The 18,602-nt window shown below is 48.5% G+C and overlaps 1 protein-coding gene across 1 annotated transcript in view; it reads right to left on the reverse strand.

Moving 5' to 3' along the window:
• The window catches only part of DICER1 (dicer 1, ribonuclease III), a 521,797-nt gene that overhangs the window by 91,952 nt on the left and 411,243 nt on the right, over positions 1–18,602 (reverse strand). Inside the window, exons 19-22 of the mRNA XM_086937733.1 lie at positions 4,855–5,037; positions 4,500–4,605; positions 4,202–4,377; positions 3,096–3,867 (exon numbers count right to left, since the gene is read on the reverse strand). Of these exons, the coding sequence (XP_086793859.1) occupies positions 3,096–3,867; positions 4,202–4,377; positions 4,500–4,605; positions 4,855–5,037 (1,237 nt within the window). The remainder of the gene's footprint in view (positions 1–3,095; positions 3,868–4,201; positions 4,378–4,499; positions 4,606–4,854; positions 5,038–18,602) is intronic.

The raw sequence follows: 18,602 nt of genomic DNA on the forward strand, positions 1-18,602 counted from the left end.
ATGTAGGGTCTCCAGGTGCCGGTTTGTATTTCTTCTCAATTCTGGGGTTTATCACCCTTGCCCTTGTGGTCTCCTTAAAAATGTCTCCAGCATGTTTCAGGACACCCTTTAGCATTGGCAGAGTCTTGACAGTTCTCTCTGAGGTTGAGAAGGTGTAAAACAAAAAATTATCTTCCACAGGGTCAGCATGGAGCTGGACATCATGATTTTTTGCTGCCCTTTCAATAAGTGCATTAAACGCCGCCGTGTCTTCAGTAGGCGAGGTTTTAACAGCATAGACATGACTGTCTGGGGCAGTTTGTGGATCTCCTGGGTCAACAGCGTCTGTCCAGGGTTGAGCGTGATCTTCAGGATCAGTGTCCACAGGATAGCTGTACTCATCATTGTCACCTTCCCCTGCCTCCACATCTGAGTATGTGGGTGAGATAGGGGCAGTGTCTTGTCCATGTGGTGTTATAGGTTCATAGAGAAGAGGTGACGTAGCAGAACCCCTCTTTTTCTTCAATGGAATTCTATATGAGTCCATAGGCTGTTCAGGGGTTATCTTCCTTTTGAAAATAGAAAGTCTACCCGTCTCAGCGTCGATGAATTGCCTCGACTGATCTTCAGGCGGAGGCTGTCAATGCTTGGAGGCCACCTCCTCAGTTATAGGCTTCGGCCCCACGGACACCTTCTTGGTCGCTTCGACGGCCGTCCTCGGGGCGAAGGCCTTAGGCACCACTTTCGGCGGCAGCGTGAACTGGATGGGTGCCGACGGTTTGGGAGGTTTACTGACCGACTTCAGGGGTGGAGCAGCCTTTGGTCCGACAGTAGTAGTCTTCTCTTTAATGCGTTTCAGCGAGTCCGACACCTGCTTCGAAAAGGAAGCGGAAAGCTGTGTTGACTCGACGGGTTCCTTCGAGCCACCACTGGGTGGGACTCGAGGCCTGTACTGCTTCGAGCTTTGTCGGGTCGACGCTTAGGATCGAGAACCTTCTGAGTTCCGAGTCCCTTGTCTGTGTCGATGGCTTTCGGCGCCGACTTCTTCGGGTCGACGTCCTTGACCGGTTTCTTCGGTGCCCCGGTCTTCGGGTCTACACCCTTCAGCGACCTCACCGGGTCGATAACACTCTTCGGCTTTGTCGGTGCCAATGGTTCAGAGGTCTTCGAACCGACCAAAGCGATACGTATTTTTCGTTTCGATTTAGCCTCCAGCGCTTTCAGTTGTGTAGACACCGATGCTTTCAGTTTCGATTTCGATCGGTCAACCGATGGCTCGTTAGAAATGTCCGTAGACGGGCCTTGAGGTGGGGCTGTAGAACCAAGTGTACGATCTTGGATAAGGCCATGTGGCGATCCCTCGACCTGAGCCTTATAGAGTGTTTTAGTTACGGCCCCCATACCCACAGTTGGGCCAAGCTCATCGCTGGAGCTATCTTCCATGGCCGCGAAGGCCTCATCGTCGTCTCCTACCTCGTGGACGACGTCTTCAGTATCGACCATTTCTACATCTGCGTCGTAGCTGGAGTCGATCTCCGAAGCTGGATCAGACAGGTTCTCCTGATCTTCCTGCTAGACTCCCTCATCTTCCTCGGCATCAAGATGTTCACCGGGTCAGGTGCCGTCTGCTGGGCCTCCTTCCGCGCAGCGAGTCGAAGGCGAATCGTCTTCTTGGAGCTGAACCGAGAACAAGCCATACAGCTGGCTTCATCGTGATCCGGCGACAGGCACTTGTTGCACACCAAGTGGACGTCAATGTGAGGATACTTGGAGTTGCAAATGGGGCATCTCTTGAACGGGCTCCGTTCCATGATGGATCGTCGAATAAGGTCTCTGGCGTCGACCGGGCCTTCAGTGTCGAAAAGCCACGTGGCTCCTCTTGATGTCCGGCTCGGGACAGAGCAGGAACAGTATTGGCACCGATCGCAAGACAATACAGACGATAACTAAAGGCCTTTTGGCCAAAGAGAAAGTTTATTATCGATTCCGAACTTGAGTTAACAAATAGACATCCGAACCAAATGGCGGAAAAAAACAATCTGAGGATGGAGTCGATGCCCATGCGCACTGTAGTCCAGGGGAGGAGCCACCTATGTCGTGATACTTCGAAGACTCTTCCAGGACAACCATGTGGAATCATCCGGACCCAACACCAGGCGGCGATCTATGCACAGATATGAATTCAGCAGCCCACATGCCTTGAACGCTGAATACGGAGTTCACTTGAAGTGGGGGACTGTGAAGGAGACATGAGTAGAGGATCATAATTGATTGGTGACCGTCTACCGAGGGCTTCCTTAGACTAGATTTCTAGTTGATTACCTAGGAATTGAGTCTAAGAGGGTCCTCAGTAATGACCACTCCAGCATAACCGTTAAACATGAAAGAGGGAGAGCCATTGTAGCTCTCTGAGGTAGTACAGAATTCAGAGGTTTCGCCTTCTGGTTAATGGAAATGTTTGTCTCTAGAGAGATGCCTCAGGGCTGAGAGCAGCATCTGCTTATTTCAAGGACAAATTCTACGGAACACATTTGAATAGTTCAACTGTCTTATTTCACAGCACTCAATGAACAAGGACTCTAGCTAAATATTGAGATTTTCCTGCATTATTTAAATCTTTAGAAGGCACAGCACTAAAGATAAAGCAACACCAGGAGCGGTATTCTAGGACCACATGAAATGACAGTGATTCACTGTAACAGACAGAACCCAAACAGATTTGATAAGATATTTAAAGATGCAAGGTTTTGGAGGACTTGCCAAATGGAATTCTGAAAAGATATTCAGCTAGTGATTAATTCATTCTGAAGTTGAAATGATTTTTTAAGCCCCATTGTCTCAAGTATCTATGGCATAAATGTGAGAAATGGAGGGCTACGATTAGGGTGCAAAGAACACAGTGCAATTGTAACTACCTATTGGGCATCTCTTCTGTCCATGCCACTGAAGAGGTCCACACTCCCACAGCTAAAGTTCCTAGTCGATAACCTAGGGATCCCCCCCCCAACAAATCATCTGCAAGAATAAAACATTTTCCACAAATAAATGGATACATACACAGTCTACTTAGCCTTGCTTAAGAAATAATAATTGTGTTTTTTTGTAGTAGTACCTACCTTTTTGCTTCTCATGTAGGACAGGCGGCCCTCATGGGCATCAGGATATGTACAAAACAAGTATGTTGTGATGGCGTGCTTCAGAAATGAATCACCAAGCATTTCAAGACGTTCCAGGTTAAATCCATCACTGGCATTTGAAAGAGTCAAGGCTTGAAGGATCAAACCTGGATTTGGGCCTAAAGTTTTAGAAGAGTACCCATTGGGAAGGCAGTTTTCAGATTCCATTTCATTTTTTGAAGCTTTAAGAAGTTCTGAAGCACTGACTATGCAAAATGTTTTCGAACATCTATCAGAGGTAGGTTTGTTAGCACATCCATCAAGGTAATGAGTACATTCAATGCTGGATTTAGGTTGGTTTTTAGTACTATCTGAATTCTGAATGGGACATGAGGTAGTCAGTTGTACAGGTATTTCTTGCTTGCAAAACGCCGATTGATTCCCTTGGCAAAAGTTTCTGCTTGACAATTCATTCCTGTCAGTGGCAACATTCAAACTACATGACATGCCATTAATTGTCATGGAGTCCACTGAAGAATTGTTCATCTGGAGTTTGAGGGGATCACTGAGTAATGTTCTGCAATTCACAGACATTTGGTCATAATTTTCCATCAAAGAGGGTACATGGTCAACTTTACATGCAGCATTTTCAGGAATAATGTGTGTGCTGAGTTTGTAGTCCTTTTCAGTTTCCACTGAGGAGGGACTGTGGCAAGAGATGAAGGTTTTCTTGTCAATGGACTTTTTCCAGCCAAAGTCCAGATTGGGATACCTGTGAAGAAAACATGTTGTTTAATAGAACTGCAAATATTCTGCAAAACAGTGACAAATCTTACAAACAATACCTAAAGTGTGGCTCACATGAATGGTAAAAAGGATGAGTGTAATGGGGGCAGAGCAAATCATAAGAAATAACTATTACAACCCCTAGTAATGGTTGCTGTCTGGATAGAACTCGTCACATCAATTGGGAAACTCTTACACCAGGTAAAAATCAGAATGGTAGATCGGTTCCTTAGAAAAAAATTGCCTAAAAAGTCAATAAACCTTACAAAACAAAGTCAATAAACGTTACACACTGAAATGCAAATATAAATAACACTTACCGAAAATCTAAAGGAAGGAATTTAACCCCTACAGCAGCATCAATGGCTGTCTGTGCTCTCAATTCTTCTGCAGTTAAGAGGCAGTGCAAGCGATAAAGTATACTGGGGAGACACACAGCTTTCCTCCACAATGATGCTGGAATAGGATGGATAGCACAGAGTTCTGGAACCAAAATCTTTGGTTGACAAAGATATAGGAAAGATAGTTAATGGTTTTACAGACCGATTGTTTCACAACAACTAATGATATGCTGAATTGGTGATAAAGTAACCATAAAAGATTGGTTAAACAAAATACCTGTTTATTTTGCAAGCTCTCCCATTTAGCTTTCCTCTTCTCAGCACTACTTAACGGAAGAGCTTTGCCCTTCTGATTCAAATGCCGAGGAGTCAAAAGATTAAGTCTAATGAAAAAGTACAAACAAAGGAGAAGAGACAGTCAGAGTTAGGTGGAATTAAGCTTGAAAGACAGTATCTAATTCTAAATACACAGTTAAAATACACTATAGCCAATAGACCTATGTAGTAAGAAACATCTAAGTTCACATCTACATAGCAGTGAATGCCTTGCCCCCTAGATGTCCAACATTTGAGAAAAAGCTTTAAACTGTTGTCAATAAAACCAAACTGAGCACTATTCTTAAGGCTGTTACCTGGAAGATGTGTGGTCAACATCGAGGAGCGGCTGGTTGAGGTTGGTCAGATCAAGATTGTACTTTGTTTTATAATATTCGGCAAATGTTTCATATTCTGAAGAGGGAAATTTACTGAGAGGGGTAAGATCAGTGTACACATCTGCTACATAAAATCGGTGAGGCTGGTCAAAGTTGCGATACCTAAGGAAAACACAATAGAAATTAAAAAGTCAAATATGGTCAAGGCTTTCTAGTGACCCAAGTACTGTAACACCAAACACTAGTTAACCCCAGTGTTACTGATGTACTGGCTTTCGTCGTAGTCAAAAGGGTATGGGAAAGTGTGAAGAGAGAAAGAGAGAGAGAATATGTGTGTATATATATATATATATATATATATATATATATATATATATATATATATATATATATATATATATATATACACACACACACACACACACACACACACACAATGGTGGTGGGGGACCTACAATTCGAAAATTATTTGAAAATAGAGCTTAAAATGTAGGTGTTGGACTTCACTACAAAGCAAAGTTCATGAAATGATTGAATACTTCTAAATCTAACAGTATAAATATGCTCTTGTGAAAGGTATTAGTTACTCAGTATAAAACATACCTATGCAGAGCATGTCTGCAATCTTTGCGTTAACCGTCTAACATGATCGAAACATTATGGCACAAAAATAATGTGCATTTTTGAGATGTGAAGAACTGTGCAAACCGAGTGGAGGTCTTCGCGGTGTAAATGATCTTAAATTGTTGGTCTCATGCAATTTAATCAGAAAGCCTATGTTTGTGGATTATGAGACTTTGGAGTGTTTTATGTCGGCAGTTAATCTAAGCTCTTATAGGTATAGGAAGTAATTTTGAGCAGTACACTAGAAATATTATATAGTGCAATAGGGGGGGGGGGAGAAGAGAACCTTATACTATAGCCCTGTAGAACATGTTTCTTTACCGCAAATCATATGAACAATTCAGTCTTCTCTACAAACAATCTGGAGCAATCAAAGAGCATGTCTCTCAAGGATGCTTTGACATCTCCTAAAACTTTGTTTGATTTCATCCATGCAAGTTTTCTTAAGCACTACGGAGGTGCCAATATCTATGCCAGCTCAGTCTATGGTGTCTAAGCCAGCACGAGAAACATTCTTTCCCACATTCTGACCATCATGCATAGGTTGAGCCAGCGAGACTCAGAGGTCTTCTAGGATGCCTAGTAAGATGTCACTAGCCATGTCCCAAAAAGTAGGGGCTTACCTGCCCAGAAGGCACACTGTATTCACGGATCCTAAATATGGCTAAATTAGCCAGAGAGAACACCCTCTTTCCGAAGGCATTAATACTTTGAGACTCTTATCAAAAAGACTGGTTAACAGTGATGAGTGAATTTACTGGATGCCTGTACCCAGATGCTTTCAGGCATAAGATGCTTCATTAAAGGGGCCCGAACGTGGGTCTAAGAGAGCTAAGAGCATCTGAAAGGGCTGCAACATGGACTCCTTTAAGAACTATTTGTTGGGGGATTACAAATGCCAGGACAAAATTGGTGTGTGTCAGTACCTTTTGTGAGACTGGGTCAGAGTCATAAGACACCAATGGGGTATGATCTTTCAACTAACACTGCAACACATACTCATCTGATTTCAAGTAGTGGAAAGGGGATAAAGTACTATTATACTTTCTTGTCCGAGATAAATCTTGGAGTTCTCAGGAAGGCTTACAGTTGGGAGAGGGACTCCAGACTCGGCTTGAAGGGTGGCAAAAGAAAACACCTGACATCAGCACACAGGGTGTTGTTTTATACAGCTCTGCTTCACTTCAGGGCAGTTCCACTTTGAGGCAGGACAGATAAGCCACAGTGCCTCCTATCGGTGTGCAGGAGCATTGCTGTATAATTTTCTGGAACCAGACTGGCACCTGGGAATAATGTAACATTTTGTAATCTGCAGGTTGAAGAATCTCCATAAAAACCATATACTTTATTTGCTACACAATCCAATTGGAGTGCTGAACATAGAGGGCCCGCTTCTCAAAATAAACTGTGAATCGGCCATGTAGGTTTACTCTAATTTTTTGTGCAGATATAAAGCACAAGTTACTTAACTTCGGTAACGATATATCTGTAAGAAACATTAGTTAGAGATCCTTACCTTAGAAAATCCCCAGGGGTCAGACTGGATCCGGAAAGTTTTCGTCAGCAGTACCCTTGCGCATCAGTAGGCGTTGTCTGCGGCTCCACGTCCGTCGTCTGAGTTGTAATCGCCGGAATGACGTTGGTTCTGTACATAGCTTTCTGCACCAGGAACGCAGAACCATGCAAGAAACCGACACTGGTGCCATGAAACTAGGGCCCTCAAAGGGAGATACCTTAACCCTAGATATGGGTTCACAGAACGGGGAGGATGCGTGGGGCAGTAAGGAATTTAACACCAACTAATGTTTCTTACAGATATATCGTTACCGAAGGTAAGTAACTTTTGCATCTGAAAGAAACACGTTAGTGTTAGATTCCTTACCTTAGAATAGATACCCCAGTAATACCAACCCCGGTGGTGGGTCTGCTAACCAAGATCACACCATAAAGTCCTGGAAAACGGAACAGCCGAAAAAAGCCATCTCTCCGGATTTGGCTGACCAGGCAGTAGTGCTTAGCAAACGTGTGCAGCGAGGCCCACGCAGCTGCCTGACAGATGTCCTGCAATGTGACTCCCCAACCCAGGGCAGTAGTAGCCGCCGTGGCCCGAGTGGATTGGGCACGCAGCCCCACAGGAGGCTCCTTTTTCGCCAAGAAATAACAGACCTTGATGCACAAAACGACCCACCGAGAGATGGTCCGTGTGTGCACCGCCCGTCCCTTCTTAGTGCCCACGTAACCAACAAAGAGCTGGTTGTCCACCCGGTACTGGCGTGTGCGATCTAGATAAAAAGAGAGCACGTTTTGGGTCCATATGGTGGAGCCTCTCTTCCTCTTTCGAGGGATGCGGAGGTGGAAAGAAGGTGGGCAAGGTGATGGACTGCCCTATGTGAAAGGCTGTAACCACCTTGAGCAGGAAAGAAGGACGAGTCCTCAGAACAACTTTGTCCGGATGGACATAGAGGAAAGGAGGCTTAGAAGACAGAGCCTAGCGCTCACTCACTCACTCACTCTTCTGGCAGAGGTGATAGCAACCAGGAAAGCAGTTTTAAGAGTCAGAAGACGAAGAGGGCAATTATGAAGTGGCTCAAAGGGAGCGCACATCAGATAAGTAAGTACAAGGTTCAAGTCCCACTGAGGCATCACGAAAGGAACAGGCGGGAACATGTGTGCGATGCCTTTCAAGAATCTATTTACAACAGGGGACTTGAAAAGAGAAGGCTGATCAAGAAGCCTTAAGAAGGCTGAAATGGCCGAGAAATAGCCTTTGATAGTGCCTAGAGCAGAGCCCTGCTGGGCAAGAGAAAGAAGGAAGAGCAGAACCTCTGAAAGGGGGGCAGAAAGTGGATCCACAGCCTTTGCTGTGCACCATGCCACAAATTTGTTCCACCTGCAGGCGTATACCGTGTTTGTGGAGGGATGCCTAGCTGCCAGAATCGCATCACAGACCTCAGGAGGCAAGTCAAATGACCTCAATTGTCGCAGCTCAATCTCCACGCATGTAGGTGGAGACTGGACAGGTTCGGGTGGAGGACCGTCCCTGCTGCTGCGACAGAAGGTCCTCCTGAAGAGGCAGACGAATCGGGGGATCGACTCACATGCTGAGTAGCTCGGGATACCAGTATCTTTGTGTCCAGTCCGGAGCCACAAGGATGACTTGGGCCCGGTCGTGTCGGATCTTCTACAGCACTCTGGGTAGAAGTGGTATAGGCGGAAAGACGTACAACAGACCGCAGCTCCACTCGCGACGAAAAGCATCTCCGAGCCAGTGCCGCCTTGGAAATTCCAACGCACAGAACTGATGACATTGCGCTTCTCTTCGGTGGCAAATAGATCTAACCAACGCTATCCCCACTGCTGAAAGAGACCTTGTGCCACTTCCGAGTTCAGACGTCATTTGTGATCCATCATGCACCGGCGGCTGAGTTTGTCCGCCCAAGCGTTCAGGTAACCTGCCAGGTGTTCCAGCCATGTCCAGAGGCGCAGAGCCTCCTGACAAAGGGTCCACAACCCCTCCCTGCCCTGTTTGTTGCAGTACCACATGGCGGTGGAGTTGTCCGTTAATACCTGCACTACACTTCCCAGGACAGAGGGAAGGAATGCCTTCGTGCAAGTCGATCGCCTGCAGCTCCAGAATGTTGATATGGAGCTGAGACTTCACGGGAGACCAGAGGCCTCTGATCTCTGCCTCTCCCATGTGGCCCCCCATCCAAGGAGGGACGCATCCATCACCACTACATGCTCTGGTTGGGGAAAGGAGTGGAATCTGCCGCAGACCCAATCGCAGTCCGTGAGCCACCACAGCAACTGTCTTGTAGTGCCCTCCGAGATCAGGACGTGGTCGGACAGGTTGCCCTGATGCTGAGCCCACTGAAACTTCAGGTCCTATTGCAGAGCCCGCATCCGCCACCTGGTGCGATGTACCAGCAGGATGCAGGAGGCCATCAGCCCCAGGAGCCTCAGCGTCAGCCTGACTGTAACTCGGGATAAAGGCTGAAAGATCAGAATCAGAGCCTGAATATCTTGAGCCCGCTGCTTGGGAGGATAAACCCAAACCCGCGCCGATCCAGAACCGCTCAGATGAAGAGGAGCTTCTGAGAGGGGTACAGGTGTGACTTCGGCACGTTGATGGAGAACCCCAGTGAGTGCAGGAGATTGGCCGTAGTCTGGAGGTGGGAGACGACTGTCTGGGGCGAGCCCGCCTTTAACAACCAGTTGTCGAGATTGGGGAAGACCGAAACCCCTGATCTGCGCAGATGAGCTGCGACCACCGCCATCACTTTCGTGAACACCCAAGGGGCACTGGTGAGGCCCAAGGGGAGAACGGTAAACTGAAAGTGCTCGTGGCCTACCGTGAACGGCAGGTAGCGCCCTTGGGCCGGCAGGACAGGGATGTGGAAATATGCGTCCTGCAAGTATAACGCTACCATCAAGTCTCCAGGGTCTAGGGCAGCCAGGACTTGAGCTAAAGTCAGCATCTTTAACTTCTCCTTCCGGAGGAAGCCGTTGACGCTCCAGAGGTCCAAGATAGGGCGTAGGCCTCCTTTGCCATTCTCTGGGACCAGAAAGTAGTGGGAGTAGCAACCATGTCCTACTTCTGGCCCAGGAACACGTTCGAGGGCCTTAACTTCCCCCCGCAGAAGTTGCAAGTGATCCCCCGACAAGCAGTGGCACTGCAGTGGCATGGCTGCCTCGAAGGGGAGGGAGTAGCCCCTTTGGACGATTTGCAGCACCCACCTGTCTGAAGTGATGGCACGCTAGTGGAGGAGGTGATGGCGAACCCTGCCCCCCACTGGCGTCAAATGGGCCTGAAAGCTCGGACTAGGAAGGCTTTGAGACAGATGCTGCGGGAGTGGATGTGGACTGACCAGGCCTCTGTCCCCATCACGCCACAGCGGTTACCACGTCCGCAACCGCGTTGAGGTTGGTTCTGCGGCCTGTGGCTGGACGAACGTGTGGGGGCACCCCTTCCTTGGCCACGAAAGGGGCGAAAAGCATTAGTCTGCTGGCACTGGCCCGACAGGCCCAAGGACTTGGCCGTAGCCCTGGAGTCCTTGAAACGCTCAAGCGCACTGTCTGCTTTGTCACCAAAAAGGCGACGTCCATCGAAGGGCATGTCCATGAGACTGGACATCCCCTGAAAAATTGGCGGACCTCAGCCAGGCGTGGCGACGGATCGCCACCGTCGTGGAAATCGCTCTGCCCAGCGAGTCAGTGGTATCAAGTCCACATCTGATGGAATAACGCGCTGCATCCCGCCCTCTCAGCAAGAGCTTGGGCGAGCTGTGCCTGGGTCTCCTCCGGACACTGGGGCAGCACGTCCGCAACCGTATCCCACAAGGAGTGGGTGTAACGGCCCAAGTGGTGTTGATAGACCCCAACCACAGACTAAGTGAGGAGAACAGTTTCTTCCCAAACTGGTCAAACCTTTTGGATTCCCGATCTGGAGGAGCAGTCGGGAATGCGGTCTGGGACGTAGAGGACTGGATCACCAGACTCTCGGGTGGGGTGTACGGAGAGAAAGCAGGGGTTGCCTAGAGCCGGGCGGTGGCGTCAGGCCACTTTACGATCCACAGGGGGTACTGTGGAGTGCTTGGACCAAGTGCCCATCAGAACGTCCGTGAGAGACTCATTAAATGGCAGCAGAGGCTCCAAAGAGCTTACTGGCGGCTGAAGCACCTCGGTGAGGAGGTTAGTCCTCACGGCCGCAGCAGGTAGCTCAAAAGCCAAGGGCCTTGGCTGCTCTGCGCAACACCACACCATAAGTAGCACCCTCTTTCATTGCCACGTAGGGAGGAGAGATGAAGCCCGTATCAGGCGAAGTGTCAAGACCACTGCCCCCCCCCCCCCAGCTAGTCTGCCCAGTCCTGACGTAACTGAGAGGACATGCCAGAGGGTCCTCAGACCCCTCTCAGTCCTCTCCTTCATCCGTGTCCTGATAAACAGGCAGAAATGACAGAGCCTGGTCATAGGTGAATTGCTCACTCACCGGAGACGGCGCCAACGGGTGCCGCTCTGATGCCGGGCCCGGGCCGGGGCTGAAACCGGGGGCGGCGGCGTTCGGGGGTGGCGGCGTTCGAAGACGGCGCCGGGAGTGACTCCATAGGGGTCGGTGCCAGCGGAGGAGTCATGAGGTTAACTGGCGTTAACCGGGATCCAGGCCTGGATCCTACGGGGACCTGCGGCGTCGTGACCGAAGTAGAAGACGGCACCGGGGCCGAAGCCGCCTGCTCACTAGGACCCCCAGTTGGGTCTGCGGGGCCGAAGATGCGACGGCAGGCCTCAACGGAGGGAAGTGAGTCGTCAAGGCAATGAGGACATCACAAATCTCTTCCGGCGTTGCACGCAGTCCAGGGATCGGAGGCTATATGACCGGATGCGACTCCGGCGGAGCTGCGCAGGTGGGCGCGGCCGAGTCGCGCGAGGGGATTCAGAAGTGCGATGCTGCTTCTTCGACTTCTTCTTGGAATGCCTCCACTTATCTGAATGCGAGGACTTGGAGCCCGACGAACGGTGTGGACTCCGGCTCCGCAATCGGCCCCTCGACTTCCTCCTCGAGCGGCGCGGAGCCGACTGCCGGATCTCGAAGAGCTTGCGGGACCGCTTCAGTCTAGCCTTCGACATCAAGGCTTGGCAGTCGGCGCACGACTTGTCGTCGTGGTAGGCCCCGAGGCAGTGGAGACACCGGCGGTGGGGGTCGGTCACCGACATCAGGCGGTGACAGGCGAAGCACGGTTTGAATCCAGGTATCCCTACCGGCACCAGGAGTCCAATCGACTCGAAAAAGATAGCCAAAATAGGCCAGAAAGGTAGTCAAAAAGTGACTAGGGTATTAGCTCTTCCCGGATCTGAGATTGCTGGCACGGAAAAAAGAAGAACTGACATCAGCGCACGAGGGCGGCGTCTAAGTACTCCGACTACGTCATCCCGGTGATTATGACGCAGACAACAGACGCGGAGCCGCAGACGACGCCTACCGACGCACGAGGATACTGCTGACGAAAACTTTCCGGATCCAGTCTGATGCCTGGGGATATTCTAAGGTAAGGAATCTAACACGAACGTGTTTCTTTCAGATCCATTTTTTTTTTAATACCAGGGGCTCCATTCACAAACTCATTGGCACATGAACACACACACACGCACACACAAATGCTTGTCGAATTAGGCTCAAGTATTTAATGATAATTTATTTCAAAGGTGAATGGGATAAACATGCACCGGTCCACATGTTCATCTGAAACGGGTGGCCCTTCATCAGAGGGAGCTCATGGATCCAATGTCGCAGTGAGTGAGGTCTTCTATCACCCAACTAGATCTTAAGTTCTTTTTGCACCTCTTCCTTGCAAAACTAAAAAGAACAAAGAGCAGGTTGATTATATGTAGGTGGAGCCATTCTGGTTTTAATGTGAAGAAAATAACAATGGAGTTTAACTTTAAACCGCTCAGATATACAGCTCCAGAGAAACAGACGCTGCAGTGTCTCTGTAAGTTGAGTGTTCACTTTCAAAGCCATGAAACAAGCAGACAAGGGGCGCAGGGTGTTCAAATTTTAGATTGGAAGGCTGTAAAACAAGCGGTCCAAGACATGAGTAAGAATTATAATGCTCAGTTAAAAGGTGCAGTAGTCTTTATTATTACTAGAGATCAGCTTATTTCAATCCAAAAGAAACAGCAAGGATTCTAGCGGATCATTTGGATCTATCTACAACATTTGATACTATGTCTCACATCTTACTAGACTGCCTTTTATGTTGTCACATGTCTAGCAAAACACTTTCTCTGGATCAACTCCTTTCTCTCCAATCATTTACAAACAGTTTACATTCCCTGATTTTTTATCTTCTTCCAGCTGTTGAGGTTTGCAAGGTTTCTTCCTTTACCCCACAAACACCTAACTGGCTCCTGAGGCTTAGCTCTCATTCCTATGGACTCACGTTTTTGGAGTATATGCAGACAATACGCAGATTGCTCTTAGAATCAACTCTGGATATAGAGCGGAGTCATTTTACTCAAGTCTCCTAGCAGTTGCTGCCTGGATGAACAATAATCATCTCAAGCTGCACATTGACAAAACTAAAGTTCTACTTTAAGGTAACTGTTAGACTTGCATCTTTTGGTGTGTTTCCCCTATCTTTTTGCTTTCTGACCTCCCAGTGTGATTCTGTTTTTGCTTGTTTAGGGTCTCTGCACACTTTCTCACAGCTGTTCAGTGTTTAAGTGCAAGTGCCCCTGTTGTAAATTGTGCTATGGATTGGTGTTTCCATGATTGGCTGACTTGATTTACTAGTCAGTCCCTAGTAAAGTGCACTGTGTGTGCCCAGAGTCTGCAAATCAAATGCTGCTAGTGGGCTTGCAGCACTGGTTGTGCCAACAACACAAGCAGCCTGTAAATTTAACTCTGACCTGTCATTGTCGAACCTGTGTGCAGTCTGGTACTGCCATGTAGACTTAGCAAGTGTACCCACTCGCCAGGCCCTAACCTTCCCTTATCTTACATATCAGTCAGCCCTAAAGTAGGCCCAAGGTACCACTGTGGGCAGGGTGCAGTGTATGTGAAAGGTAGGACATGCTCTGGTGTGTGTTGTATGTCCTGATAGTGAATTACTGCCAACTTAGTTTTTCACTATTACAAGGGAACCTGTTCCTATAGGACAGAATGGGGAGTTTGCATATAACAGTTCATAAACATAACTACCCCTGGGAACAGGGTGGGAAAATAAAGTTTAATATGCCTGAATTCAGAATCTAAAGATGCCTCTTTTAGTGAAGATGATTTTTACATTGTGTTTGAAAATGCCACTTTTAGAAAGGAGGTATTTTCTTGCTCAGCCATCCAGTGTGCCTCTGATGGGTTTGTGGATTGACTGTCTGGCTTTGGGATGACAGGGGCTGGGGAGGAGCAGTGGCTCCAGGGAGTCTAGATGGGTCAGGGATGGGCTGAATAGACCCGGGCTGCATTTAGAGTAGGGGGGAGGAGATTTCCTTTCAACTGAATGGGCCTGGTATGCCTCTGACAATGCTGTCTCCACCTTCTGCCAGGAAGCTACACCAGAGAGGACAGAACTGGTTCTGTCTGGGCACAGACACTCTCTGTCCCCAGAGAACAAAGGATTTTGGGCTATAAAAAGTGGGGCCCAAACACCTAAACTTAAGAAATGTATTGGACCCACGAAGACTTCCAAGAAGAAGAGCTGGAGAAGCTGTGAGGAGAGACTACCATTTTGCTGTGTGCTTTGCTGTGTTGGCCTGCATTGGCTGCTTCTGTTTTGGGCAGTCAAAGGACTGGGCTGAACTTTCTACAACTTCTTTACTGAGTTTTTCCAAGGGCTTGAGGTAGAGCCTGCCTCCTGTTCAAGACGTCTCAGGAACAGCAAAGACTTCAAGCTTCTGCCATCAGCACTGGGGACTGTGTGTTTTGTGCTGCATCAAAAGAAAAGCAACCCGACGCCGTCTACGACGCTTCTGCCAACTCCGTGTCCCGAAGGCACCGCAGAGCGCACCACAACCCCGGTCTCACCGACGCCGCCATCTGACGCCGCCACTGAGCTGCTGTTTGCACCGCAACCTGTGGGCACCGCACTTCACACTGCCTCGCTTCATGACGACGCCTTGATATTCCTGACGACAACACTGCATGCCGACATGGACGCTGCTGCTTGCACCATGGTTTGAGGGCACTGCTCGTAAGTTATACAACGCACCGTCCTCCTCACACACCGCAGCCTTGGCCTACCGACGCCGCCACGATTGGTGCCTCAACAAATGCATCAACAAAGAGCTTTAGCAACGATGATGCAGCTGCTTGCACCGTGACCTGCCAGCACTGAGACGAGCACCAAATCCCTTTGCCTCGCAGCTCTGGTCTCACCGACGCCGCTGGACAACTGTCACCGAGCTGCTGCCTGCACTGTGACCTGAGGGCACCGCAGCACCAGACGCCGGCGCTCGGGACTTCAACCACGAGGAGTTCGATCAGCAACGCGCGTGACTTCAAGGGCCCGACAACTCCTGCATCGACCTCTAGAACAGTCGCCTGTGGCGCCGTGCTTTCGGAGCTCAAAGAGAGGTCGCTGACGCCCTGTATTTCTAAAGGTACAGTTTTGGGGGTTTCCCGACACCATAGCTGGCCCGCAACTAAGCGTCAGCCAGAACTGTTTTGATTTGTTGTTCACGATGGCATGAAAACCCCAGATGGAGCTATCGACTTCAAAGAACTTTATTTTTAGTCTATTTTGATGACGGAGGATTTCTTAGTAATGTTGTAACGGGGTGGGCTCTTCCCTAGGTACTGAGCCTTCCGATAAGCAATGGTGGACTGTAACTCCGCTTTCACCTACTTCCCTCCCCTTATCTCAGCAGCCTGAAACCGCTCCTCAAGATGCGTGGGAGATAGAAGCCCCGGACCCGTGTTGGTGGAGCAAAGACTGGACGAAGCCCTTTAAGTGGGAGTATCCCACCCATGAGGACACACCCTCCGTATGCGGCTCAACGTCAAAGGAACGGCGGATCCAGGAAGGAACGGACAACGTTTCCCCGGAGGAGGAGGTCGGAGTGAGCTACACGGAGACTGGAGACGTCGCGCAGCAGACTAGGAGGAACTCGGCGAAGCCAGGAGGCCAACGTTCCTACGAGCCGCCCCGCCATGTTCCCGCGGGAGGAGCGTGGCTCCATCAGGTACGGGGCAAAGTGGCGGGCTGGGTTGGGCGTATGCGTAAGCCTAACGTGTAACCAGCGCTGTGATAGCTGCACGCAAAGTGAACTTCCTGTACCCCTCACGAGCACTCCTCACGTCCGCTAGCTAGTACACTGTGCACTACGGTTACCCTCACTCCCGGCCTTTTTTTCCGGAGTCCTCAAAACCCTATTCTAACAACGTCCTTTCTCTCTTCTCTTCTGGGATTGTCCCGGGCTGGCGTGAGCCCCGGCTGCCTGAGCTCAAACACTGGAATCCTCGAGAAGACCACCCCTCGACCCAGCAGCGGCAACAAGAGAGAGACTTGCGAGTAGAAGGAGAAAAACCTATATTAAAATAAAACCATCACTTAGAACCTTCCTGAGAGAGTCTGACTCCGAATCTTTAACTCAGTCTCCTCCTCCCTCTCCCAACCCAGGACAAATGTATTGTGGATTTTTATTGTTTTTCGTCTTGTCTTAAGTATATATAAATATTGGATATTTTTCTTAACTAGTGTGGTGTCCTTTTGTAGTGCTTATACTGTGTTACTGTTGGTTATGTGCAAATGCTTTACAAACTGCCTCTAAGATAAGCCTGACTGCTCATGCCAAGCGACCAAGAGGGTGAGCAGGGGTTATTTTAGGAGTGTAACTCAGTTATCATGACTAGGGGGAAGGGTCCCTACTTGGACAAAGGTGCAAACCCTTGCCAACTAGAGGCCCCCATTTCTAACAGAAACACTTTTAAAGTCTAGACACCTGTATGGCATCTGAATTGGTGATGTCACCTCTCCCGGCCACCAGTGTGAAGAATTTAGGTGTCTTCTTTGACTCTAGTCTCTCATTCTCCATCAAAACCAACTAAACTTGTTCTTGTAGGTATTTTTGTTGAGGTTCTTCTGAAAGATACGGATTAATTTCTAGACAACTCCTACCAGACAGTTGTGCAGACGGTGAGTCTCTTGTGTCTGGATTATCCTAATTCACTCTAATTGGGTCCTCCAAAGTACTTACAGGCCCACGTATAGCTTGTTCAGAACTTTGGCACTAGGCAATTGCTAAGTCTTCCATGCAACCCCTATTTCTGCCAGTCTCCATGTGCTACAATGGACCAACTTCTTAAAGTATACAAAAAAGCAATGGAATGCTTGAATTAATCTCAGCCACTGGTAATTAGTCACGCCACATCCCAGTCCAGCGTTATTTTGCATACCATGTCACCTCAGTTTGGATCCAGTCATATGCAAATCAGTATTGACCTTTTACCAATGACAACTGTCCATCCTGAACTCCGAGGCCAGTTCCTCCCTGAACCGGATACAAACAATCCAAGACCTGTTTCGCCTTATTTAGAGCTCATCAGAAAGGTAAAGCTTGACTCCAGTGACAGTGTGCACGAGACCCATGTCCGTCTGGGCATTCGCGTCCCACTTAGGGTGACACATCAAAGTATACAAAATAAAGTGATGGATGTGCCAACTTCTTTCACCAATAAACTAGTGCACTACCAACCCAGTCATCTACTCTGTTACTTTGGCTCGCTTCTTCTGATGGTTTGCATTATTCACAAAATTTGCCTTGCTTTTTTTAACTTGAGCCCTAAATTGTGTAATCATCTTCGCTTCACTGCTCTATACGCAGTCTAGCTTTATTCTTTTCTGTAACTCTCAAGACATATTTGTTCACTGTGTAGTACCTGTGGTTGTTGCCGCAATCTTTACTTTAGCACAGGACACCCCTACAGAGTAACAGCTGCGCTATATAAATTGATATCATGATCATCATCTACTCTGTGTAATGAGATTAGGTCATGCTTGGCTTTCTTTTGGCCTTTGAACACAAGACCCTGCTACACTACTGCTTTGATGTTTTTCCTTGAGCTCTAAATCAGGCACGCTAGGTCTCAAAATATTTTTAGCCAGTCCTCCAAGTGGGCATCCCTACAACACCAAGAGACGAACTTTCAAAAAGTTTCACCAAAATGCCAAAAAAACCACACAATCAAAAAGTGACCCGAGGGATAGCAGCCTCCGGATCTAAACTGACTGGCACGGAAAGAAAAGAACAGATGTCAGTGCAGTGGCACCTACTGGCACAGATGATGCCCATGACATGACGCGGAGCAGACAGATGTCATCTACTTGCGCGTAGGGGTTCTGCTCATGAAAACATTTCTAGATCCAGTTTGAGGTCTGGGGATAATTCTGAGGTAAGGAAACTGCAGCTAGAAGTCTATATCAGATGCCTGGTGTACTCAGAGTTTATAGAAGGACGCCTGGCTGCCAGAATCTCAACAACCCCACTCAATCTCCAGGCACGGCGAGGCAGCAAGTGGAGGCCCAGGTGCAGGAACCTGCCCTGTTGCTGCGACAGTAGATCCTCCTGAAGCAGCAGCTTGATCAGCGGACAGATGCTAATGCCCAGAA

This window comes from Lissotriton vulgaris, chromosome 9 (genome assembly GCF_964263255.1).
Source record: "Lissotriton vulgaris chromosome 9, aLisVul1.2, whole genome shotgun sequence".
Classification (NCBI taxonomy): Eukaryota; Metazoa; Chordata; class Amphibia; order Caudata; family Salamandridae; genus Lissotriton; species Lissotriton vulgaris.